Source organism: Hirundo rustica, chromosome 1 (genome assembly GCF_015227805.2).
Source record: "Hirundo rustica isolate bHirRus1 chromosome 1, bHirRus1.pri.v3, whole genome shotgun sequence".
Taxonomy (NCBI): domain Eukaryota; kingdom Metazoa; phylum Chordata; class Aves; order Passeriformes; family Hirundinidae; genus Hirundo; species Hirundo rustica.
In genome coordinates this window covers 128,569,300-128,595,804 of record NC_053450.1, presented here as the reverse complement: position 1 = coordinate 128,595,804, position 26,505 = coordinate 128,569,300, and the positions used below count along the sequence as shown (strand labels likewise).

Below are 26,505 nucleotides of genomic sequence, written 5' to 3'. Positions count from 1 at the left end.
ATCTTATTAGTAAGTGTCATTTTACTGTAATATTCATTACCTCTATTTCTACCTTAGTCGTTGCATTGCAGTCGTCTGTCAAAGAAAATGTTAATTTATGGACATTCATTGCCACAGCTTTCCACAAAAGGAGACCTGATGGGGAAAGACTGGCACCTTCTGGACCAGAATCCAATGTGAAATGAATAGCAGAGCCCTCTGGATCTGAAGCCAAAAACTGATATAAAAAATCTTCTCCATAAAATGTCTGTAGCATACCCTGAAAAGATTCAAGCACTGGGGGCTGGTTACCTGCAACAGAGGAGATATTTTCCTCTTCTAAGGAAAAGTTGCAACATACTTATAAAAATTAAAAGGAACATATCTTTCTACTAAAGAAATACCATGTACTTATTTCTCTTAAATTCTAATGCCATTTGAATGGCACATGAAAAACTCTTGATATTTTCAATACTAGCAAGTGACTGCGGCAAACAGGAATCCACCCACTGTGGCAAAACCCATGAAGGAAGAAGGTGTAATCAGTGTCTCAGCTGCTAAACTCCATTATTTCTAACATCATCCTCCTTGCAGAAGAGGTTGTGCTCCTTATGCTTGGAGCATTTCCTCTGGTTTACGTTTTTTCTCATTTCTGACTTTGGCTGTATTGAATTCCAGTCCAGAACATGGCTATAATATGGAAATCCCTCGACTTCCTGTCTGCTGGATGACTTTCATTTCATTCCTTCCACTCATATCTCATCCTTTTAGAACAGTTTTATCTACCTTGGCTTTCAGTATGAGTTTGAACAGGACAAGATTCACCAAGGCAGGCACCAGAAGTCCCATCCAGACAGGACCTTTCCTAATCAAGGAAGAGTCTTGATTTCATGAGTCTTTCACTCATGAAGACACTGACAGGATGCCTGTATTTGTGTTGTTATAGACTCGGGTTGGCAGGGCAGGCTAGGTGGCTAATATGAAAGCTCCAAGAAACATTCCATTTGGCGAAGGAGCCAAGGTGATGCGTATATCCAAAGACTAAAATCTGCACTAAAAGAGCTACAACTTCTATGCTGGAACTTTGTACTACAGATAAGGAAAATGAAAAATTCTTAAGTTTAAGACTTAAGTTTTTCCTTCATTGTGTGGTTTCCAAATGGACTGGGGTACAGCAGCCTTGGATGTACTTTCAAGCATTTAGGCCACGTATCTATACCATCAATGTAAATGATGCCCAGATATTAAGTGGCTAATAAATAAGAGATGTCATTTAACTTAATTTGTGATCTCCACTTGTTTGTAATCAGAATAATTTGTTGAAAAATACCTGTTACACTTATATGTTGAAGACAAACGTGGATGTAGCTGTGCTAAATATCAAGATGCCAAAGTGATAATTAGACTAAAAGTTAATAATTTTCATTAGTCATTTGTAATGGCTATAGCAGGAGAGTCAGGGAAAGTAAATCAAAATATTACATATATGGTCTGGAAATGACAATATGATTTTCAGAAACTAACAGGAATGCCAAAACACTTACCTAATTAAATTTAAAACATCACTATTACCATATATTTTAAAACTTTGCAGACTTTCAACTATTTGATATTAAAATAAAACTATTTGGAACTTACTTTCAACAACTGACCAAGTTAACTTTGATAAGTCAGGTCTGCACAGTAAGCAAGGGCTGGTTGGATTTGTGTCTCCTTCACCATAACAGAGTCCATCTATGTTGCATATCTTGTCCTTTTAGAGAAATAAAAATGTGATTCATTAATGTTTTTGGTCATCAAACTTGTTATGAATTTGTAAGTATCAAATAAAATCTAATAATTCTGCACTTCTATTAAACCACTAAGCTTGTTTTTAAATCTAAACAACTGATAGCAAGTTTGGTTTTACTTGGTAATCATATGAGGAGCTTTCAGTTTGATTTTTTACATTTAAAATTGCCTCATCCCAGCTTCTCTTTCTGTGCATTGAAAATCCCTGTTGGAAGCAAGAACAGGATATGTTCTGCTAATTTTTCTATTTTTTTTCAGCCTGAAAAATGCATATTTTCATAATAGAGAGCAGTGAAACACATACCTTTAACATACATAACCCAGATTCTTGTGGTTCACATATCTGACAGGCTCCATCATATAATATCATTGTTTTAGAGTTGCTATAAACAAATCCATCATTAGAAATCTGCAAGGTGAGCAGTAAAAATGGATTAACTGATACAAGTATTGACATATAACCCATATGGTGTGCTAGCATGAGCTCCCACTCGTTATTGGACAGGTGTCCCTCACAACAGTCATCAGAAATCAAATCAGCCAAGGAGTCTGGGCAGATTTTGACCAACCACACATCGGTGTCTACTTTAAGGTAAATTCAATTGTGTGTAGGCTCTACTGACCTTATTGACTCCATCTGTATGAGATCTCAGATATCTACCTGCTCACAGGGATTTGTACATGTACCTGAGCTCAACTCAGCTCTACCAAAGATGGATCCAAGGTCATTTGAAATACTCTAGGGTAACTACTTGGCTTTTAACTTCTGCTCTTGAAGAATGTGTGTCTCTGCAGGACCTAGGTTGTATCTAGCAGTCCCCTTGCAGGATAACACTGTCAAATGATACCTAACACTTAAGCATAGGTGACAAGACCTAAGTTAAGCAAGTTAACTTCTCCCTTTAGTACCACGAAATAAAGGATCGTCATACACCTACATGATGTATTTTCATCTTAATAGGAATATTTGTAAATGAATATTTGAAATTTCTCAGAGTACCTTTATTTGCCATCTGGCAACGGGTTTGTCATCAACTACATCCATCTCATCAGACTGGTGGCCATCATTTGGTAAGTGGCAGTCAACAGTCCTAGCATTTTGGAAGGCAGCTGGCATAGTCAGACGTTCTCCAGGAATCCACTGTCTATCACTGTACTGAACGTTAAGACAAAAAATTTGTTTTTCACTGAAATACATAATGAAAACTTTTTTACCAGAGAAAAACTCCCCACTGTTGCACAGTGTCTAATGTGCCTGGATTAGAATGCAGTGACAAATATTAGATGACAGTATTTGCACACAGAGATTTGACCTAAGTCTGCTACTGTGGAGGAACAGCAGAGAAGTCTTTCCTGACGCACAGCCCTTTGGCACTGCACTGACAAGGAAGAACAGTCCTTCCAGCGGGAAGGTAACAGGAGGGTGGAGCAGTGGGTGATCCTCAAACACCACTGATCTGACGTTCAAGTGCCTCTGTTCCTTCCACTCCATCTCTGCTCCCACGAGAGAACAGGCTTTAGTCAAAGGAACAGATGAGGGTTTTGGCAGGGCTCAGGAATCGTTCTGGGTGCCGGGGCGATACTGGCAGTACCATTTCGCCCTTGTAGGAGCCAATAGGGTGTTCAACAGAACAAGACACCATTGACCTGCAGACCTTTCTTCTAAACTGCTGTGAGGACAGGGCATCCAAGGATCCATCTTGAGAGTTCAAGATAACAGAATAAGGATGACAATACTATTTGACTGAAGCATTGATGTGGAAGTAGGGATAAGCATATGGAAAATAAATAAAACGAGATGGAAGTAAGAATTCAGACAGACTAAGAATCAAGAGAATGGTAAGTAAACAGCATTTTGAGCTTGAGTAGTTTTTCTTGAGCTGGCTTTTTTTTGTTGTTGTTACTGGAGCCAATCAAAACATTTATTCAATCCCAATCCTCACATTAAGAGTTATCCGCTGTATAGCCCTTGCCTTTAAAAAAAAAAAAAAAAAAAAAAAAACCACAAAAAACCCACAACAACCAAACAGAAAAAGAAACACTTTTGCTAAAAAGACATGTGCTACTTCTGTTCCAACCACACATTGTTTTCTTTCCCCTTATAATCATTTAAGGAATTCACAGCACAGGTAAATATAAAAGCTAAATATTTCTAAATATGTAATTTTGAGTGCATTTAGTACTGTAACTTTTGAAATGGGATACAGTCTACTTCTTCAGAAATCTTTTGTTACTAGCTAGAGGCAAGTTCAGATAATTTTTTTTCAGAAAGTTTAACCTTTCAAAAACCCATTAAAAAGCCTTCAGATTTGTAGGCATTCCAGCTCTTAAGGTTGACAGAAAATGCATTTCAATGTAAAATAGAAGGAAATAAAGCCATATTTTTGTTATGCAGAGTCTAAACATACTTTCTTCCTTTAAATTTAAATTCTCGATCTCTGTAATCATAGGTTTCTGGTCATTTCCTACCAAAACTCTATCAAGTATCTATCCTAAGCTGGGTAAAACAGCCCATGAACAACAGATTTGATTTAACACTTCAAATGTGAAAATTGAAAAGAAAAATTTCTAAATTCTGTCAACATGCCTCTTCTATAAAGTTTTGATCATTTAAGCTCAATCTCAAAATTTTGGAGTTCTATACTGTTGCAAGTCCATTGACATTTCCTTAAATTCACTATTTCTCCAGCCTGAAAAACTAAACAAAAAAAACCCCAGTACCCCAAACTTCCTTTCTTTTGTATTCTCAAAGGAAAAAATCACAGCTTTCTCTCAACCGCAGTTAACAGCAGTAAAATGGCTCTTGTCAGTGAGAAGATCATCATTAAAAGTGAGTAATTATGAAGTTTTTGTGTTGGGAGCTAAATACAGCACCACCAAGAGAGATTTCAGAACATCTTGCCATGAGTTTAAACTGAGACATTTGAAACTGTGATAAGTGAACTCCCAATAATTGTCTTACTGCGAGCTTGGTCTAAAAGTCTTTCAATATAAGGGGAGCATAAACTTACTCTCGACAATCATTTCAAGCCAACTTGAGTGGATACTAGTTGAGTTTAAGAAAAATCTATAGCCAGCATTGCCTAATCTGTCAAAATAATTTCAGCATCTGCTGGAAATAGCTAAAGAAAATTATTGTCTCAGGAACAAAATTTCCCATTGAATGATTCCCCTGTTGCCAGCTCTCCCTCCCTCCATCATCACAGCAATAAAATACAGCTTTACTTTTAGCTTTTTTTGTTCTCATGTCTAATATGGCATATAAAGTTGTAATTGCTGACCATTTATTCCAGGCTGTAACTTCTAAATTGCTTACATATTTGCCTTGAAAAACTTTTTTAAGGATGAGTAACAACAGTCTCTCTACACAAATTCCCCTTAAGTTTACAGTGAAACATTTTTTAATCTCCTGTTCAAACCTGACATATATCATTAAATAGCCACGGTATTCTACCTCTGGGAAATGGACAACATATCAAAGATGCCTTTATCTTTTCCTAACAGATTTATTATGTTTATAAAAGGCTATTTCAAGCATTAGATTTGAGACAGAAATCTAGTAACGGCTTTAACCTCGCTGTCCTTTTTCAAAGAAGTGGTACTTCAATTCCTCTCCATAAGCACTTAAAAACACAACCATGTACTGGTTGTTACTAATAGGGCTGCCCTTGCCCTTTTCTGATGGATAGCTGCCATATGCTCTTATCTCCCTCCCAGCTGCTGAACATTCCCATTATGTTTTGTATTTCTCTTATCACGGAGGAAATGGCAATCTTGCAAAGTCTTGAGTGTTTGTGAAAGTGCTGAGTGCCTTTGCTTTTAGCTTCCACTAAAGCATTGGGTTGTGCCCACATCAATGAATAATATGTTTGACATTTTGTCCCTTGTTCTCTAAGAAGTTTAAAATGTAATTTTCACTATTCAGGGAGACTTACTTGCAATTTGATGATTTCACATTTCAGGTTCAATGAGTCCCTGAAGCCATGTCCAAACACTCTCACTGATGTGCACTCATACTGTCGAATATCACACAGCCCAGCATTCTCCAACTCTGTAATTTCTGGTGTCTGGTCTTGGAAGAAGAGATTATAGACAATAAATGCTAGTGGGGGAGCTAATTTATATGCATTTACATTATGAAATGTGTTTATTTTTCTACCCAACCATGAAAACTACGTACACAAGAAAATCTGGACCCAGCTGAAGGGAAGCATGAACAGAAAGATTTTACATTGTAAAACTGAAACTTTAAATTTAAAGCTAGGCTTATGTCTTCTCTTGTAACCTCAGTATTTGAAGCAGAGAAATTTCAAATCATAACAAATGCTTGTTATACGTTTTGCTTTCTCAACAATGGTTCTTTACATCAGACTTCCAGAATAAAGGTGAAATGAAACTAAGGCCTTAGAAACAGGAACTGGAAAGGAGACAGTTATGCATTAATTTATATGGGGATTATTTCTTATTAAAAACATTAAAAAAACCTCAGATGAAAGCTATTTCAGGAAATAAATTGACAGATCAGAACCCTCAAAACTAGTTTTTATGAGATAAGCCCAGTTTATTTGATTCCTCTTGAAGTCAAATATTTCTTATTATTCTATTCCCTCTTTCTCTATTTGCTCTTAAATAAGTTATTAAAACAAAAACACCATTGCAAACTAAAATATTAACAGGTTTTATTTTGAAAGAGTTTTGTCTTTGGCAGTACTGTTCATGTTTTTCCAGTGTAATTGTTCAACTGAATTTTTAGTGAATATTTCACCTACTGAAAAAAAAAAAAAACCCCATCAAATCACTGTCCAGCACTATTTGCTATACCTCTTTTTTCTTCACCACCAATTCTGCTCCCATCCCATCTAATAGCTTACAGAGATGTAACATCACCAAGGACAAAAACATCCAACTTAGAGTTAATAAACAGGATCACATAAACTATGCACTTCTAGGGGAGGGATGAATGTCGCGTATTTTCCCTGAAGGAGACAGCATGTGGAAACATTGCCAGTCTCTGGGGGCTAGACTCCGTATTGCAAACTGACTTTTAAAATCTGACCTATTAGAAACTAAGCTCATGTTCTGTCCTCGGAAACAAGAAGGCTGAATGCAAAATAATTATAGCTGTAGTAAACCGTAACTAAATAACTAAGAACTCTTGTCCACGTACAAAAGCAGGAGAGAAAGGCAGCAAAACAAAACTTTGCACAAACACTGAGAACATTACTGAAGTAAATCTCATTTTCCCCCCACTTACCAGACAGCATGCTGCAGTCATATGAGCTGTAGCCTTGAAAACATGCACAGCCCCATTCTGTACATTCCCCATTACCACTGCAGAGACTGGGACACTTTAAAGCAGTAAGTAGGCTCTCAACTGACTCTTCAAGCTCCTGTGGGTTGTAATTTACTTCTTCCAAAATTCTTTTCTCACATTCATTCTCCAGCAAAGCTACGGAAGCTTCTGCCCAACCAAGGTCATCTTTCAGCAGCAAATCTTTAACACACATATCGACGGCATCCCCTGTTCGCCGGCCAAGGAGAGCACCACAGGATCTCCCTATGCTGGAATTAGCTACTGCCTGCTGGCACAGGAACAAAGCGCTAGATTCAGTGAGGCCTGAAGGTGTCGGCCAAGAAGGAAGGAGCTTTTCATCTGTGTCACTGGTATGGTCCTCTGGGAAAAAATAACTATATCCCTCTAAATCTGTTTGGCTGAGACTTTGGAAGACGAATACTGGATGGTATTCATAATAATTTTGGCGTTTCCCTCTACTTGTAGCAGATGGACTTTTGTGAAAATGGCTGCTGTAATGCTGGTGAGAATTTCTCCTAATGTCTAAGCTTGAACTTCCCTCTCTTTCTGTACCTGTATTTCCCACTGAGGTGGCAGAGAGACGTGAGTTTACTAGTGATGTTTTGTGAAGTTTGGGTTGATTATTCTGCCTCTGCAGAAGTGCAGATGAATCCATTTCATGCGTAGATGAACGTTTCTTTAAGCCCCTGACAAGATCAGCAGGGCCAAGATATTCAGCAGTGACATCCAGTCCTGGTATCAAAGAAAGAAATCGACCATTTTCACTTTCTTTACAAGACAGAGGAGGTTCTGACTGAGTAACTGTCTCCAGTTTGCTTGCTGGTTGATATAGTCTGGCATCTTCAAATGTACAGTCACAGAAGAAAATTTTTCTAGATGTTAAAGAAGCAGGTGTCTTGTCAAACAAGCTCTCTCCTGGTAAAATTCTAGTGAGGAAAGGAAAAGGTGAAGCTGTACCATCTGAACTATTTTCTTTGTGTTACTAAAGTATTAACTTTTCTTCATTCTTTGTTGTTTCATACTTCTACAGCATAAGTCTGCAGCACACAACTATATTTAAACACCAGTTAAAACGCAAAACCTCAAGAGTAACTTATAAAAGAATTGAGATGAGTGGATATTTTCTTTATACCTTGGTACTTTGTTCCAAACCTAATCAAAATAATCTTATATCATAGTGCTTAAATATTTATTTGCCAATTCAGTTTCAATTTCCTCTTAAATTAATTATGGAATGTAATTATGACATTCTAGTATCATCTTGAAAACTTAGGGAGATTTTTTTTTATTATTTTGACGAGTTTTTAAGTGTGTGAAGGAAAGGTAGAACCAAAAATGATGACATTTGATGACATTTATCAACAGAAGCATTTTGTTACCTCCACTCCTTAATAAAAGAAAAAGGAACATTAGCATGGTTTGGGATTTCCATGCCACTCGCAGTGTGATAGTCATTCTCTGCATTTCCATCAAAGGTGCCACAGAGTCCCACTGTATGTCTGTAGTCTGAACTGGGTGCCCTAAGAGTTATGCTCATTCCCCATTCACTCACATCAGCACGAACAAAAGCTCCAGAAGAAAACAAAACCTAAAAAGAGATTGAAGAAAGCTTCATGAGAAACATGATTTTTTTATTTTACTTATTCGGTAAGCAATTATTTACCACTTACTGTTACTTTTCTTCCTAGGTAGGATTCAGTGATTCTGACATTGCTTCCTGTTGTGTCTCTGTTTATTACAGATAAGTGTGGCTGTGATTCATGGAGCTGACCACTGCACATGTCAAATGCAATTATATCACTTCCTTCCTTAGCAACAAAGCCACAGTTGCAGGATGCTGGGTAGTGAAGACTTCCACAGTCCCACTGGCGAACATGAACTTCAAAATCTCGAGATGTACTCTTATAGAGAACAAATGTTCCTGTTTTAAAATTGTCATAGACTCTGGAATCAAAAGAATAGCATGTGATATCACTTTGATTATGAAATAACTGTATCACTACATGTCAGCAACTTTATTTTCAAGCAGATATTTAATATTTGGTGAACACTGATACTGAAACTCATTTTCCCAAGTCAGAAAAAACAGCACAGCTCACAGAGCAAAACACAGCTTTATCCTGAGCAAATGCCATCATATCTTCCTCTGAGCAGCTCTAAATTAATATAAATAAATAATTTTTTAAAAAATCTTATTTTTACAGCAGAAAAGAAGGATCATGAGTAGGATATATGTAGACAATGGCTGTGAATGGAAACATAAGAATGAAGCTACTGCCATTCTTTGATTTTAACAGTGCATATGGAGGGTATTTCTCAACCTTTGTGCTTCTACAATGGTACACCTATGTAGCAAGAGCAATAAGATGCATAGCAGCGTGCATGTGGGGGCAGCTGCTGAAAACTGCACAAGTACCCTTGACAAAATGATTTAGAAAGTCACATCCTTTTAAAAAGGTCTGCTTTATTAAGATGGAGATGGGGAGTGCTTATTCCCAATGATCATTTAAGATGAAAACCATAAATAGCAACTTGCTTTTTTCCTTAGGGTTAGCCATCTGTCCCCTGAAGCAAGGTTAAAATAGCCAATTTAATGAATTCAGCAGCAAGGAAAAAAAAATAAAAACAGAAAGAAACAGAAAGAAAATCCCCAAACTTTTGCTGTAAGTTTAATAGCCTCTTGGCTATAAATGGCATTTGACAGTTGATTGTAGACTGTCAATTTGCTTTGTGTATAATGGGCCAGCTGACAAACTGCAGATGGCTTAACTACTGTGACTGCATCCGATTGTCCATAATCCGGTATGTAATTCGTAAAATAAAATAGCAGCATCATGCCTCCAGACAGATCACATTTCAGTAAAACACTGCTTCATGAGAAAGCTTGATCACAATGTATCCATGGCTACAACGCCCAGTTAAAACTTCCACTGAAGGAGAAACTGCAAGATCAGGATAAGCCCACTGACTTTATTAGTAATAGTAGTAGTCAAAGTTCTATCAGAGAACCAGTCACAACATCTATTTCCTCTTCTGTTATGTGTGGGCTGAATATCCTTTTTTTGGAGGCAATATAACCTCTTCTTCTCACCCTGCCCCTTGAAATGTCATTCTGCTGAACCAAGAATATAAAATCTCCAGGTGTGGAGCCTGTGTTCGTTCAGACATCCTTTATGAATCAGAAATACCTTGTAAGAAAGCACACCAAAACCAGCTGTGGCTAAGAAAGCTGTTTTCACTTCAAAATCCTTTTTGGCCAGTGATGTGCAAGTGACAGCAGCAAGTTGCTTTCAATGCCTCAATTATTTCACTAATAAACACAGCAAAATGCTACCCAGACACCAGACAGCTTCTCATAATTTGATCCTTATACAGATTCAGATACTGACACACAAAAATAGGGAAACTATGCTTTTGTTTGCATTAAAAGTTTTGTTTATGCCATCATTTTATCATGGTTCCTATTTAATATATGAACATTTCTAATTTTTGCTTTCAACACACTCCACAGCTACCACTCCTCTTGTCCATTTGCTTCATTCTCTTGCCACAACCTTAAAACTTGCCTTTAGAAATGCAAATATTACAAACCTCATCATGACTGGCAAGCTTTTACCAACTAATGCATATTTATCCTTATTGTCATAAGAAATTGTAAAACACTCAGTGCAACTGAAGGAAACTGCAATTACTTGTATCACAGATTTAGAATAAACAGAGAAATAAATAGAGAAATAAATAGAGAAGTAATTAAGGAAATAAAACACATTCCCCAAAACCCATCCAAAAAACTCCCAACACCCTTAAAATTAAGAGCAGCAGGCCAGTAATTACCTTCCATCAAAAGTAATTATATGAGGGTCGGTAAATGAGTAACAGTAGGCAGTGGGTAGATCCTTAACTGTAATCTTCAAAACAAAGAAAAACAATTGTAAAACATTTCAGGTTAGGAAATAAATGCACTCAGGTAAAATACTCAGGTATTTATCTTATAATAGTAGTTTACTATTCTAAAAAGTATATTATATTGTCCTTATAATCATAGTAGTTACTTCAATATTAAAATGTAAAACAAAAAAATTAAAATTAAAACACAGAATTTCAAAAAAACCCAAAGCAACTAAAATCAACCACTTAGAAAACTTGGTGTGAATCAGCAACAACTGAAATAAAAGTCTCACTAATACCAGCTACATTTCTGGACAGTGTACAGATCTTAACACAAAGATTTTCAACCTGTGTGCTTTCTGGAACATAGCCATTCCACAGGAAATTCTCACTGGATATAGGTTCGACTGTAATTCTGGTAAGCCTGTCTCCATCCTGCATGAAGTCTGTCACAGCAGTGAAATAAATTACAGCTTGACTACAGATTCCATCACTGCAGGATTTCTGGAGAAGATCCACATGACAAGAAGAAAGAGCCAAGTTTAGACCTAACTCCTCTTTACCTGTTTTAAAGAAAATACATCATTAGTGAGTTCCCCCTCTAAAGAAGCAACATTCTCCATCCTACTGTTATTATAGATATTAACTTATTTACACACACTTTCATAAATTAAAATAATTATGCGTTTTTCTTGGGTTTGGTCATGCAAAAAACCTCCTCCCTACCTCTTCATATTCACACCCGACAATGTTTTTGCATTCCCCAGTTTGATAGACAAATGGAAATCATGATAGCCTGGATAATGTGAAAAAAATGGTTGTCTGCATAGGCAAGGCTCCTCCTGGTTCACAGGATTTGTGCTTGAGAAAATATTACAGAAAATGGCTATAAGAGTAAAAAATTATGACTTGATGACTGCATATATAATACTTGTAATGCAAGAGGTAAACAAAATTACCTTTAGTATTTTATAGTGTAATAACTTCTCTGAAGAAGGAAACCAGCACAATATTTATAAAAATATACAAAAATACAATTAAATATACGAAATATAAGAAAATATGGGTAATACTTACCCTCATCAACACTGTTTAATGCTAGCGAGATTTTGCAGTCCCTTTGTAGCTGGCTAAGTTCAGGACAAGGAATAGGAATGCTACTTTCTACTGTCAGCCTGTATTCCTTCCCATCTTCTGATATTTCATATGTTTCTGGGTGTATCTGGCACAGAAGAAATTATACTTAAAACGCTATCTTTGTGAGTAAACTGCAGCACTGCTTCCTAACACCTAGGAGTGCTTATTTACATGGGCTGAGGAGAAGCAGCATATTGAGGAGAAGATGCAGGCACAGCAGCCATAGTCTTGAAGAGGTGGGTAAAGGGGCAAGGATAAGGAAAAGGCAAGAAAAAAGGTTAGCTAGGAAGGAGGGAGTTAGCAAACCACATTTTCACCACAAAAATGAGTAGCCCTTGGAAGCTAAGGTACAAACAGCTTTGTGTACTGCCTGGGTGGGAGGAAGGAAATGGGAAGCTGGTTAGCAGGTAACAATTCCAAAAGAATTTGGAAGCACCATATCTCTCCTGGGATTCCTCTCTGCAAGCTTACAATATGGATCACCAAAAATGTATAGTCAAAAGCTCATGTAGAGATCAGTAGGAGGGCCCTACAGCTGAGCTTGGTAGGCTGGGTTGAGCCCTGAATGCAGGCTCACAGGGAAACAAAGAGAACACACTGCCTCTTTGCAGGGTATGCTGCAGAACGGCACTTCCACGAGAGAAATCTGGGCTCCGATCCTACAGAACGAAGCTCGGGCTAAGTCAGCAGGAATATACCCAATATGTAATTAATGACATGAAGTCTTGTCTTTCTAGGACTGGGGTTCCATTCTCGGCCAGCAAATGGGTCCCTATGGCTCTACCCAGAGTAGGAACCAAAACTAGTTTGGTGCTTTGCCCCTGCCCAAGCAGAACAGCACAGCCCACCTCTCAGCTACCCCTCTTCAAACCCAGACCGGGTTGGCTCAGGGCTGTGCCCTCAAACTTTATGAGCACAGCACCAGTCAGCTCCAGCTGCTGGAAACCGAGGCCTGCACTGTGTGTGCAAGGTGCCAATGCAGCCCTCCTGCACCTTGACTATGCAGGGAGCACACAAACCACTGCGACTCTCCAGCTTTTGGACAAATTTAAGTGCACCCCAGCCAACAACAGGCACTACTAATTCACAGTTTATACATTTTCAGTGTCTTCTAGTCGGAGGACTGACTGCAGTAGCAAAAGTTCCTACTACATTATGTTTTTACAAGTTACCTTAATTCCAGCAAAAAATTCCTTGCTCTCAACTGAAGAGCTTTGTATATCTGGCTTCTCCATGAAAAAAGAAGAACTGCTACAGTACACCTGTAGGGTAAAACCAGAATAAGAGAGTACTTTTTTAGTATGAAATGGTCACATGAAGACAAAACTCAGCCAATATGGTCAGTTCAATGATTCACCATGGCCAGTCTTCTAGTTGTACCAGAAGGTACCAGTTGCCACTGGTAATTGATAAATACAGCAAAAGTAAAAAAAATAGAAACAGACTGAGCATCCTAGGACTTATTCCTGGCATATTCTACCAGTGGTGCAGAGACTGCTTCAACTAATGGCTGCATACAAATCATATTTAATGGATACTTAAAAAATCTTTTCTGAAGCATTTCTGCAACCAATTATATCTATGAAAATGTATTTTACACTTGTTTACATGTTATTTACTACTTTTTTTTCCATTTCATAGTTTTTGCCTTTTAATTTTTTTTAGTGACCATCAGGTCTTAGATTATGATTTTTCTGATGTTATAGACCTGGAAAATCTTTTTCAAGATGAGGAATTCAGCGTGATTTTTCTCTTCTGAAGTAGTTTCATGCTACTAGACACTGTGGTTTTGCTTTGGTTTGGTGTTTGTTCTGTATCCATTTTGAGATGTGCTGGTGACACATGTAGTATTTCTGATCCTGAAAAGAAAGTGATTCATAGCAGGAGGTAGATTATGACTGTGCCTTTACTTTTGACTGTCTCCAAGCCAACACTGTCAGGCAAGTCTTCACAAAGTCCCCAAATGATTTTAGCAATGACAATTGCAACTACTGTCCTTAAGTCATCCAGCAGCCTGGCTTTGGCTTGAATGTACATATGCATACCAACCACGGTTTTTTGGGTTTTATTTTCTCCAGGAAAAATTCACCTGTATTTTGGTACACACAGCCAAAAGATCTATTGATTTTCCAACGCCTAGGCTTCTCAAAGTTACCATGAAAGCCTATGTCTTCACTCTGGTACAGTGGAAGGCAAGGCATCCCACTGCTTTTGATGGCAGAGATTAAAACATAAATCCCAGATGCAAAACCAGTAAGCAGCAGCTCATCCAAGGAAAAACTGTATGTTTAATGAATCAACAACACAGCTTTTCACAACCTCTGGCTCTTCCACTTTCACTTCCATCTTTCACTGAGATGCAGCTGCATCTAAAACTCCTCTTAATTTACATTATTCAAATAAAAATATACCTCCTGGAGGCACACTGCACTGTGTTGAGACAACCAGTCTCAAAACCTCAGAGGTAGTTATATTTCTGTGATATTTACACATTCATATGGGCAGTTGGTGTAAATAAATAGAGGCAGTAGACTTCTGCCAACAAAAACTATACAGCAAGGTGTTGGACCTTTCTCTAAAAACTGTTAGTGTCTACTGAGCCATATTTACAAATATACAAATAAATCATAATAATGTTTTAACGTACTCTGTCTCCAAGTCTGACATTTATCCCATCTAGTTCTAGAAGTGAGAAGGTATGAACAGCTGTTTCATGTGTAAGTTCTTCTTTGACACCTTCAGAAGAAAGTCTTGACCAAGTAACAATGAATCCAACAGAGCTGTTTGCAAAAGGAATGCCAAAGGTACATCTTAGGTAGATGCTGCCTTTGATCATCTCTGCTACAACTTCAGGAACAGACGGAAGTGGTGGCGACACAGGTGCAGATGATGTAGGAGCCAGGTTACCTAATCAAACAGAAGTGTGGTCTGTGCTTTTTATTCTGCACAAAATCAGCATTGGATACAATGACATTGACATATCTTTTGCCAATTAATACACTAATAATATTTACCTTTTTAATATGTAGAAACACTACGTAATTTCTTAAGAGAATCAAAGAAAAACATGTATATTCCTTCTAATAATTACTGAAAGGAGAAGAAACTCTTTATATTCTAGACAATAGGAAGGTGTTAAAGAGGGGGGAAAAAGGCAATCCAAATAAACCTAAACCAAACCCATAGAGCAAATAAAATGCAATTAATTATTTTACCAGGCAGGAGAGAGCAACATGCAAAGGAATCTGTCTTACAGAAGGATAATTTCACTATTTATGAAGAAAGCGGGGAAAGAAAAAGAAAAAGGCTATTTCAAAAGGAGCAGAATCAGCAACAATATGATTTATAAATTTCTCTTATATTTTACTCTGAAGAATCAGAGTAATCTGCCATTCAGCGTTGTTTTTTGACATTTTGATAACTACTCAGAATATTCTGAGAAAGAATTTCTGAAATTCAAGTTTGTTTGAAATTACCTCCAAACTGCTCATTTTGCACCAAACCAAGCAATACTGTTGATAACATGAACATGTTTTCGTTCAAGTCAGAATATCACTAAATGTTGACATTATTGGGTCACAGATGCACAGAAAATCTCGAAAATCAAAACAAAATACTCACTGGTAGAGATGCCTTCAGCTTCCGTTCCCTCAGGATCACAGGTCTGTGGCCTTGCATCTGAAACAGCTATAAAGTGTTTTTAAATTTCACACACATACAGAGTACAAACACCAGTGCTCTTAGATTATAGACCAAATATCACAAAACACTAATTGAAGTGTGAATTTTCATAATAGAAGCAATCTTGTAATCTGATCCCTGTACAGCTATGACAGCAGTGAGCACAATGTCTTGTGATGGAAATCATCCAGGAGGAAGGGAACAGAACATTCTACCACCTCTACAATTTTTACTGCTGATGTGCTCAGCCAATACTTATACATTTTGCTAGTGAATAAAAATGAATTATTCTCTCAAATATATACTTTGCCTCTCCAAATTCACATCTGAACACTTATTCTTTAACTGTAACCCCAGACAGCGAAATTCAGTGCAGACCTATTTTGAAAAAAATCACCTTTGAAGAAATCCTACAGAAAAAGTGATTGCGCATTGCTATTGTTTTGTATTTTGAATCCTATAGAAAAGTAAGTGGAACTTGACTTAAATGTGAAAATGCCAGTTAGGCCCTCTACTCAAGAAGGGCAGCAGCAATACTGGAAGTCTCATTCCCCAAAAAGAGTGATGAGGAGACTTTGCTGTTCCACACTTCAGTGGTATAATTTCTGAATTCCTCAGCATGTAGGGTACAGATTGAAAATTTGCATCAGGTATTTACAGCTGTCAAGTGTTAAAGGGAAAACACAGTACACATGGCAACCTAGATACAAAAAGCAGTATAACAGTACCATGTACTTCACATGACAACATCATCTTAAATATATGCATTTAAACTCAAGATGTGCTTCAGATTTACAGTATTCAGTAGAGGAAAATAAGAGTTATGCTTTTTTTTTGCCTGCTTTGTTTTGAGGCAGTAAAAATTGTCTAGCTCACTGTCTAGCTACATCTTCTTTCCTCATCATGTACCAGGATCCCAAGTAAATGCAAGTCCAGTTGTGCAGGAGTTCTTCATTGTTTCAGGCACATGCTTGCTGAACCCTTGGAGAATGTCTTAACAATCGGATCTAAAGGTATAACGATGGGCCAAGGCACCAAAAAGCCCACTGATAGATTTGCTACTAAGCTTTTAAAAGTAGTCTGTAACAGAGAATATGACTCTAAGCAATACAGCATATGATGCATGAAAATACTGCTAGTATTTTCATAATGGTGTGTTATATGAGCTAATAAGAATTTCCTACTGCAATAATTTGTCACTGTTTCACAGTATTTATAACTGTAAGGATTTAACCCCGGCTTGATTATCCAAAAAATCTGTCATGAATAACAAAATACTGAAGTTTTGAGCTGTGAACACAACATACTTTTGCTACACAAGCATCACAAGACAACAGCAGACATTGCAAAAGGTCTCCTTTGTCATACTACTAATAAAAGGTGTATCAGTGGAGCATTTCTGTGTTGAATTTTCTATTAGCAACATGCATATGCTCCAGAAAGACAATAAGAATTACAACGAAAACATTCCTAACAGTGATAAATAATAATTGATATAAACACAGTTTGCTGAGGTACTTGAGACAAAATTTCTCTGATACATAATTTTATGCAGGTTCAGTAATGGCTATTTGAACAGTCTGAGTGTCATGAATTACACTGAATTTTTGTATACTGAATTTTGACTTCTAGATGTGCCTTATAACCCCACCTCACTATATGGAAAACTTCAATTCTTAAGTTTCTGGTCTTTGAAAATTAGTCAAATGCTACATGTAAGTTAAGGAGGGGTGAAGAGGACCCACCTCATCATTTCCGATCATTTCTCCTATCAGATCAATATTAAAAGTAAGGATTGCAAAAAATTTTAGCAAAACTATTTCCTGACATTTCCACTCTACCAAATATCAGACAGATACAGATCAGACAAACACTTACTTATAAACACACACACTTAGGTGAGTTAGAGCATGCATTTTCTCACCTTCTGCACAATACCCCATGCATCCTTGGGTGGGCTGCAGTAAGTAAACAAAGAAATCTCCGCAGTTCCTCACCCTGACAGGGATTTGGAAAAGACAGCAGTCTTTTGAAGTGCTGAAGAAAAACTGCCATGTAGCACAAGCTGTTAACTGCTTGATCTCACCGGGGCCAGGCATGGTTTCTGACTCCCTCAGAGACAACCAGACAGGGGCTTGAGTCCCACAGTGATTCATCTTGAGCACCAGAGAAAAACATCAGGAAATGGTTAATGCTACATCAAACTGTTGCTGTGCTTTAATGAGAGGTACATATGTAATTAATTTCTCGCATGAGCTTTTAGCAAGTCAGCAAACAGTGGGATTGCTGACTTTCCTAAATCTGAATACAAATGCACACAAAAGATTTAAGTCCTTTACAGAACCTAGTGAATTTGTGTTTGTTTCTAAAGACAGGCTATAATTTAGTGCCTGAAGAACTTCACTGGAATCCGCATCTGAGTGTTTTGCTCAGGAAAGCTCACAGTTGTGTTATGGCTTAGGGAGCTACTTTGCACCATTAACCTACAGTAAGTGACTGTGGATGCTATCAGAGCACAGCAAACGCAGTGTAGAGCAGAAGTACACTGAGTATCAGCTAAAGGTGTTAAAGCTGTCACCTTTTATCTGCCCTTTGCCATCAACTGAATGCTCAACTAACCTGGATTTCTTCTAAGAGATGCGAGCAGCTGATGCATTAGTCTGTTTGAACTGCTTTGTATTAATTTAAAAACACTTAATTGATGGGATTTTAGCTTATTTTTTAAGAGACTGGGACAAGGAAATTTCAATTCATTAGAAAAATCAAGGCTACAATATTCTAATGACATGTTTAGGTTTTTTAAGGAAGGAAATGCTTTGAAGAGGGGAAACTAAAAAGATGTATCTCCTTAGAATATAACAGAGCTCCAAAATAAAGCTACAAATAAGCTTAGAAGTAAAGAATTAGACTGAAGTATATTAGACTGAAGAATTATATCTGAAGTATAAAATATTTCAAGTAATTCGTGAGTCTTTAGAGGCTTGCAGACGACAAAGCAAATAATCAATGAGCTCTGTTAGTTAAGTCACTTTAGGACTAATCTCTTTTCTGTGACATGATGACATTAAAAGCTCCACAATTACTGGGTTCATGTGGCTGCAAGCCTTTATACCACTCTCAGATGGCCTTCCCAACACGCTGACCATCACACAGTTCCACTTCAACAACGTGATAGCCTTGCTATGCTGCCACTGAGAAAATTTCTTCAGCACTGAGTGGAAATTACAGTTTTTGAGTGCTCTAAAAGGGATTTAATCTATCATCCCCTGCTATTGCCCATTCAGTGTAAAATTTTCAATGCTTAAGACTTAATTTTCCAGTTCACACATTCTAATATAGTCAAGTATTTAAAGGAGATAGGAACTTTGTATTGTTTCACATCAGTCCCCATAATCATATTGGTTTTTTATACCTATCTTACTGCAAAATTCCTCAACAAAATATCTATTTCTCAGAATGAAGTTATTTGTAACAATACCTCCACGCACTTGGTTGGCATCTCAGCAGGCTTATCAAAAATCATGAAGCGATACCATCCTGGTGTTAAGGAATGGTCACAGATTAAATCCTGAATAGCTGACTGCTGGAGGAGGGATGATTCAAAATCCACGCTTCGGTAAGGGCTCTGCAGGATCTGATGTCCACCAGGAGAGCATTCAAGAACTGTGGAGTGAGAGGATTTTGAGTATCAAGATGGAATGTCTAACAAGTATTTTAGAAAAGGTATTAAGCATTTTTAAAGGAAAATAAGGATACATTGCAATATCATGCAAAACTAATTTTATTAAAGAATATATTGAAGTCTTAGTAACAACAGCTTTGCATGTTAGCACTCTGAAATTTAATAGAATTCATTATGTCATAACTTTCCTTCTTTTAGTCAACAATAAATGCATTAATAGCCACACAGGCATTTACCCTGGATGCAAAACCAGTGGGAAGGAATACGTTTATACATTCTACCTGGATTTTGATTTTCTAATTCCACTGGTATTTATGAAACCTAAATACAAATGGGGTGTCAGATACATGAGAATATAAAAAATTTACCTCAGGAGGAGTAAAGTTTATCCCAAGGTCTTTTCAGAATAGATTACCACTTTACAGAACTCCTCTGCATGAAATTATTAATTCCCTCAAATGCATGATAGTTGGATAGTTGCATGCAGTTTGCATGTATACATGCAAAACATCACAAAAGTGTGTATAAAAATGGGTGGATACTTGATTACACATTTTAAGTCAATTTGCATGAATAACATACTAAATTATCGTAAAGAAAATACAACTGCCAAACATATTTTTTGACATCTAAGTGACCTTGTGGCCTCAAAAAATCTCTCAAATTTTCTGATAGATAAAATGAAGGATCAGAATCTGAAGAAATCTACCACAGTTTTTTGGGGGATTTTTTTGTAATGCAAACTCATTTAGAAACAAAGCAGAATGCCAGAATTTCTGAGTGTGATCTGGTAGATGAGTCGACTTCTGTCTAACAAAAGTTCTGGTTAATGGCATATTTACATGCAACATCCTGAATAGTCATTCTTGTTCAGAAATGTGCTTGGGAAGTGAAAGAATGGAAAAAATAAAATAAGAAAACATTTATACATAAGTGGCATTAAAAGTACACCTATCTATTTACCTTGCTTTTAAAAGTGGATACCAACTGATGCTGTAAATAGAATTTTGGGTTATACTGAATGATACAATGAATCTAAATTTTTGCTTTTATTATGCTACTATTAAATTTAAAGATGCAGCTGTAAGCAAAGCTGTCTAATGTTACACTTTGAATATGAATGCTCTGATCTCCAGGTTTGTCTGTATTTGTCACATATTTTGCATGGTAAAGTTGTCTCATTGATTAGAAACATTTTGGTTTATTAACATAAGATAATAAACTTTCTTCCACATTTTTCATGTCATTCTAGATAACCACAAATATAAAACAGTTTCAAAATCAGGTAATTCCCCACCTTTAAACAGAGAAGATGTCCTAGGGAAAGAATAAACTTTATCTCTTTCAGCACAGTGTGAGAATCCTACAGTCTTTCAAAGACTGAAGATTTAATCTGGTACGGCTTTAGGCTACCCAGGCAGGTAACAATGGCTTTATCTTCTATCCTCTAAGGGCAGCTGGAAGTCAGTGTAATTGACTGTGCCACCACTGTGTTTCTGAGTTTCTTGTAGTAGCCTGTAGGCTATTCATGTCCATACAATTTGACCTTACAGGGAACCTACCCTTCACTGGAATTTAAAGGAAGGCCCTTGAAGAATCACAGGTCAGTCATGTGTGTTATTGAAATGTTTTTCAAGCAAACTACAGCACAAGCAGTTTACGAACCATGATGAAAGTTTCTTCCTGTCCTCTATTTTTCACTGGAATTCTCCCTTTCATACAGCACTCTCGTTATTTTTCTTTCCTGTAACTGAATCACTCCTGAAACAATTAATATCTGTTACCTTCTCCACTAATAAATCAGGCTAGACATGAGACAAGTCTTTATTTTCTTTTCCTCCACAGTTTAATTAGATCATCATTTGATAGATCTTTAAAACAGCTGACTGTAGTCACTTGTAATAGGGTTATAAATCCTACTAAAGATCAAATTAGAAGTTTCTTCTTATTATGCATATTACTTTAAAAGGCCATCCAGCTCTTTATGAATCCTTTTCTCCTTTCTAGAAGTATGCTAATATTTCCACAGTTATTGTTTGGAAGTCTTATGTTGTTTAACACTGGTTGATTTTTTTTTTTTTTTTAATTCCGCAAAACAACAGAAAATAACTGTCATCAACAATAACACAAATAAAACCAACTTTTTTACGCACCTGAGTGTAACTGAAGTGCTAACTTCACCAACAGCAGAAACAAATTAATTATCATATTTATGGACAGACACACAAAAAATTAATGTCATGTTCTCTGCAAAAACGTTACCCCTGCAGAACAGATCTGCTCCAATCAGAAACATTTAAGAGGGAGTAGGCTACATTCTTCTCGGAATGATGAATACTGACTTCACCGAAATGCTCCAGAAAAGCTTTGCCTGTGTCTTACACCCAGCAATTTTATAGAATCATAGAGCAGTTTAGGCTGGGAGGGACTTTAAAGATCAAATATATCAGCTTCCATGACACAAGCAGGGACACCCGTCACTAGACCAGGTTGCTCTGAGCTCTGCTCAAGCTGACCTTGAATATTTATATGGATGGGGCAGCCACAGCTTCTCTGGGCAACCCATTCCAGTGCCTCACCACCCTCACAGTAAAGAATATTTTGCTAGTATCTAATTTAAACCTACTCTCTTCCAGTTTGAAATCATCACCACTTGCCCTGTCACTACACACCCTTGTAAACAGTGTTTCTCAATCTCTCTTGGAGGCTTCCCAATGATTCAAATCTGGCAAAATTACAAGGAACTGAAAACAGGTTCTGATAGCTTTGAAGTGCTAAGGAAGGTTACCTACAGGGCAGGCTTACCCACCAGCTCTGCCCAGGATGTGAGGAACATTAAATTAGGGGAAGATTTCTGCACTACTGGTGACTTGACTTCATCCACAATCATAAAATATCCTAGTATGTTCTGACACAAACCAGAAAACTCATGTAAGTATTAACAAAATTTAGCATTTACTCATGATTGTTCTTGACGAAAACCTTTTCATACATATGAGAATACTCTTTTTAATAATTTTTATGGATTTAAGTGCATTAGTGATTGAATAACCTTCTTTTAAAATATCTGCAATAGAATAGTGAAATTCCAATTATAAAATACACAAATGAATACTTGAGAAATAAAACCATGATATCCAGTGTCCTTTGTAGATTGTGCACCCGTGTTCACACTTCAGCTTGAGGAGAAACATGCAAAAGGTTACCAATAGGTTATCAGGAGAGACTTGTTCCTAGAAAGTTGTAACTCTCCCATTCTGTTTGGAGGTCCAGATACATCACAGTGTCTGCTGAAAAAGAGCAGTCCATCCTGAGAAAATATGCAGCTATTTCCCTAGCATTTGTGTTTACTTATATTCTGTGCCTCTTTCCACAAACACCCTCTATCTACTGCACATGGCTCTCTACTGTACTTCAACTTCTGTCTCTGCACACCAGGAAGAATTTGATTCCATATTTGCTTTTTCCTGACTGTCTTCAGGATTACTGCAGTGAGCTTTGCTTGGATCCATCCCAGACTTCCTTGGTCCTGATGGATACTGAGAAATGTGACCCTAAACCACAACATCTTAAGCACATGGATAGCCTTGTGCTAGAGAATGAGCCTTTTGGGAGAGATACAGATGAAATCTCTGCAAACACGTTGAGGTTTCTACCACAGCTGCTGTAAACTGAGCCATGTAAGAGGTCCTCTGAACACATTAACCAAAAGTCAAAGAGGTTGCTGAAGTCAACACAGGAGCTTATTTGCCACAGAGATATCAAGTGGCTCCTGATGACTATCTCTGAGGCACTCGAGTGGCAAATGAGTTCCACAAAGGAAGAGCTTTTCAACTTCCTGTCCACATCTCTATTCTATCCATGTGCAAAGAGGGGTCAATGATTTTCCACCTGCCCAGAATGTTTCCAACCCAATGGAACAGTAAGAAACTGAGGACTACCAGGTACAAACTAGAGTAGAGAAGGGAAAAGGAGTCACAGCAGACTACAGACAGGCAAGGGGAGAGTGGCAGCACTGGCAATCCAGTTCCTCAGGTACAAATAGCTTATGAGTGTATATGTCCTGCTGCCCACAGGCTGGGGTCTGACAAATGACCACTGATAAACTTACAGTGACTTCAGTAAGTACCCACTGGGGAAAAAAAAAAAAAAAAAAAAGCGTGAATGTGCTTCTTCTTGCATCTACTGACTGCAAAGGTTGCAGCATACCAACATCCCAAGGCAGAAATTAGAACTATGACTGAATTTAACAAAAGTATTTGTGGATCTAAACTCTTCCAAAATAATAAAATAGGAAAAAAAGTTCACTTTTTTGGAAGAAGTTATCCTGGAGCAACTTCTTAGAGTAATACTTTTAAAGGATAATATAAAAATTATTGTAACGACCTAAAAAATACAATTTTCTTTGATGAGACCTATAAAAGAACATGAGCAAAAATGTTGTAGCAACGACAGTCTTGAACATGGTGACTCCTATGCACGGACGAATGAAGAAAATAGAATCAACACGCACAAATTAATACATCTTTACAAATAACCTCGTTAGACTGGGTGTTAAAACACTTTTCCACCACTTCTGTTCACAACCTACGAGGCGCTTTGCAAAGGTAGTGAATAATCGCATAACCTTTACAAAAGTGTAAAATACATGTTTATAAAACATTTTCTAGTAGTTCTCATTGTTATTGTATCTACACTTGATGTAGATTTTCTATCCGAAGTTTGAAACTATACAGACACGGGTTTAGCAGAGGTCCCATGTAAGGATGAGCCAAGGCGCTGCCTGCGCTCCAACACGCAGGCGAAGAGCGCCAGGAAGAGAGGGTGGGAGACCCAGCGCCCCTCGAAGTTCCCCTGGGCAGGTTTTCCGCGCAAGTGCGCTGTAGGACAGTTCCTACTTTGGCAGGTATAAGGTGCAGCCTGTTCCAGCGACACCCGTGGCACGCAGCCCGGCGCTGTGGCTGCCCCGCCGCGGCCGCCCGCCCCCGCCCCTCGGGCTCGCCCACCTGCCGCCGGCGGTGCCCGGCCCGCTCCCTGCGCCCGGGGTCCCTTACCTCGCCGGCGGGCCCCGGCCGCCGCCAGCCAGCCCAGCACGGCCGCGCCCAGCCAGAGGCGCGGGGCTGCGGGGATGGCCCCCGGCATGGCCCCGCCGCTCCAAGCCGCTCCGCTCCCAGCCGCGCTCGCCGCCGGCCCGGCTCGCTCCCGGCGCCCGCGGCGGCTCCGTGCGCCCAGCCCGCTCCTCCGCGCAGCCCCTCCCTCGGGGCCTCGGCCCGCCCCCCTGCCCTGCCCTGCCCGGCCCGGCCCTGCCCGGCCCTGCCCGGCCCCGCCCGGCCCTGCCCTGCCCGGCCCTGCCCGGCCCGGCCCTGCCCGGCCCGGCCCTGCCCTGCCCGGCCCGGCCCCGCCCGGCCCTGCCCTGCCCGGCCCTGCCCTGCCCTGCCCGGCCCGGCCCGGCCCGGCCCGGCCCCGCCGCGGTGGCCGAGGGGTGTCCGCGCTCCGGCGTGGCTCTGCGGCTGCCACGGCCGGGAGCTTGTGCCCGGGCCGCTGTGGCATGCCCTGTCCGGGGCTCCCTCGTGGGGCTTCTCGGAAAGAAAACGAGTGAAACAGTTCTTGGTTCTTGTCGGGGGCTCTGTGATGATGCTTGTCCATATCCCAAAGAGGTCCAAGCAGTCCCAAAGCAGGTCGTCATCGTGAGCAATGTCCTATTGCCCTCCAACTCAGAACTGTATTTGTTTTCTGATGTACAGTAAAATTCTGAAGAAGAGCCGTTTTCAAGTTGGTTCTTCGATAGATTCCCAAGAATGTTTTATATTGCTTTAAGCTTTCCCATATGTAATCTTCAGTACCATTAATGCAGACTGAGTTTAGCAAATATTTGACAGTTGCAAGAGCCCAAGCTTCAAGATTTGCTAAGAGATGTGCCTCCTTGGAGATTGTCATGTCAAAGAGCAGGACAAACCTCAGCATTTAAGATTTGACAGTGCTGGTATTTTCCACTGTAGGCCTGAGCTTGTGCAGTCGTTAAACTACTTTATACACACCAAGCAGTACAGCAGTCCACAGAGATGTTTCACATTCTCTATGTGTAGGTATATATGTAGCATATGTAGGCCTAAGTCTAAAAAATAAAAGTTGATGACACTAAAACACACCTTTACTGCTATCCACTGAACATCTGCCAGGCTAAAATGGTCGACTAAGACTGCTTCCATGAGGTACTGACTTGGATGGCTCATTGCAGAGCAGCTTTCTCTGCAGGAGGAGGTGTCAGGGCTTGAATTCAAGGCAGAGGCAGAGCAGCATTGTTGGGGTAACCTAAGTCCTCTTTTGCTCACAGTTCAGCTCCATGATGACAGTGAATTTTTAAAAGGAATTACTGGCACAGCCTGAGGATTGAATCCGGTGTCTTGGATTCCTGTCAGCTAAGTCAGACGCTTTTGTCCTAAAGATTCGGGGAAATTTTAACAATAAGTTTTCTTAATTTTTTAATCAACTCTCCCTGTTATTTGTCAGCAGGTATGACAAGCTTTTATCCTGAAATGCTGCATATGTCTGAAATTAGTTTGTGTTTTATTACTCTTTTTTTTCCCAAACCACACGTTTATAAAGTAAACAAGAGGAAAGAAGGAGGTTTACTAAACAAGTTACAAAGTCAAGACCTAGAAAGAGAGATGTGAGAAGCTTTGACAAAATTTAAACATTGAGCTACTTCTTTGACCCCTGCTAGTCATGATGGAGTGGGATTTACGGGAGGATTAACACCTTTTGTCATGGATCATTCAGGGGATAGAAAGAGGTGGCAGTAATGGCCGCTGGAGTACAGGCACCTTTCATCTTTTCTAGACTGATTTTTCTCTGCCAGCTCCCTCTGCTACTATCAGCCTTGTAGCCTCTTACGGCGACAGCAGGGGGAAAAACATATTGTGGTTAAAAGAGCTGACAACTTGCCAAAAGCAGTACTTGGCACTCATGGTAACTGAGTTGTGTCAGTGACAGTGAATTTATGGAAAATGAAAGTAATTCTAAGGCAGTCCCA

The 26,505-nt window shown here is 38.8% G+C and overlaps 1 protein-coding gene across 3 annotated transcripts in view; it reads right to left on the bottom strand.

Annotated features, from left to right (window-relative positions):
• The window catches only part of VWDE (von Willebrand factor D and EGF domains), a 37,013-nt gene extending 12,399 nt beyond the window's left edge, over positions 1-24,614 (bottom strand). The window contains exons 1-17 of one of the 3 annotated variants that reach the window (XM_040086773.1): positions 24,527-24,614; positions 19,269-19,453; positions 17,715-17,946; positions 15,731-15,796; positions 14,757-15,016; positions 13,282-13,371; positions 12,050-12,194; positions 11,321-11,535; positions 10,919-10,992; positions 8,755-9,028; positions 8,464-8,672; positions 7,025-8,010; positions 5,706-5,842; positions 2,771-2,926; positions 2,075-2,179; positions 1,618-1,732; positions 41-291 (exon numbers count right to left, since the gene is read on the bottom strand). In XM_040086773.1, the coding sequence (XP_039942707.1) occupies positions 41-291; positions 1,618-1,732; positions 2,075-2,179; positions 2,771-2,926; positions 5,706-5,842; positions 7,025-8,010; positions 8,464-8,672; positions 8,755-9,028; positions 10,919-10,992; positions 11,321-11,535; positions 12,050-12,194; positions 13,282-13,371; positions 14,757-15,016; positions 15,731-15,796; positions 17,715-17,946; positions 19,269-19,453; positions 24,527-24,614 (3,588 nt within the window). Of the gene's footprint in view, positions 1-40; positions 292-1,617; positions 1,733-2,074; positions 2,180-2,770; positions 2,927-5,705; positions 5,843-7,024; positions 8,011-8,463; positions 8,673-8,754; positions 9,029-10,918; positions 10,993-11,320; positions 11,536-12,049; positions 12,195-13,281; positions 13,372-14,756; positions 15,017-15,730; positions 15,797-17,714; positions 17,947-19,268; positions 19,454-24,526 lie in introns of those variants that run through there. The other 2 variants (XM_040086789.1, XM_040086780.1) reach the window with 2 other exon arrangements.
• Between the last annotated feature and the right edge of the window lie 1,891 nt (positions 24,615-26,505).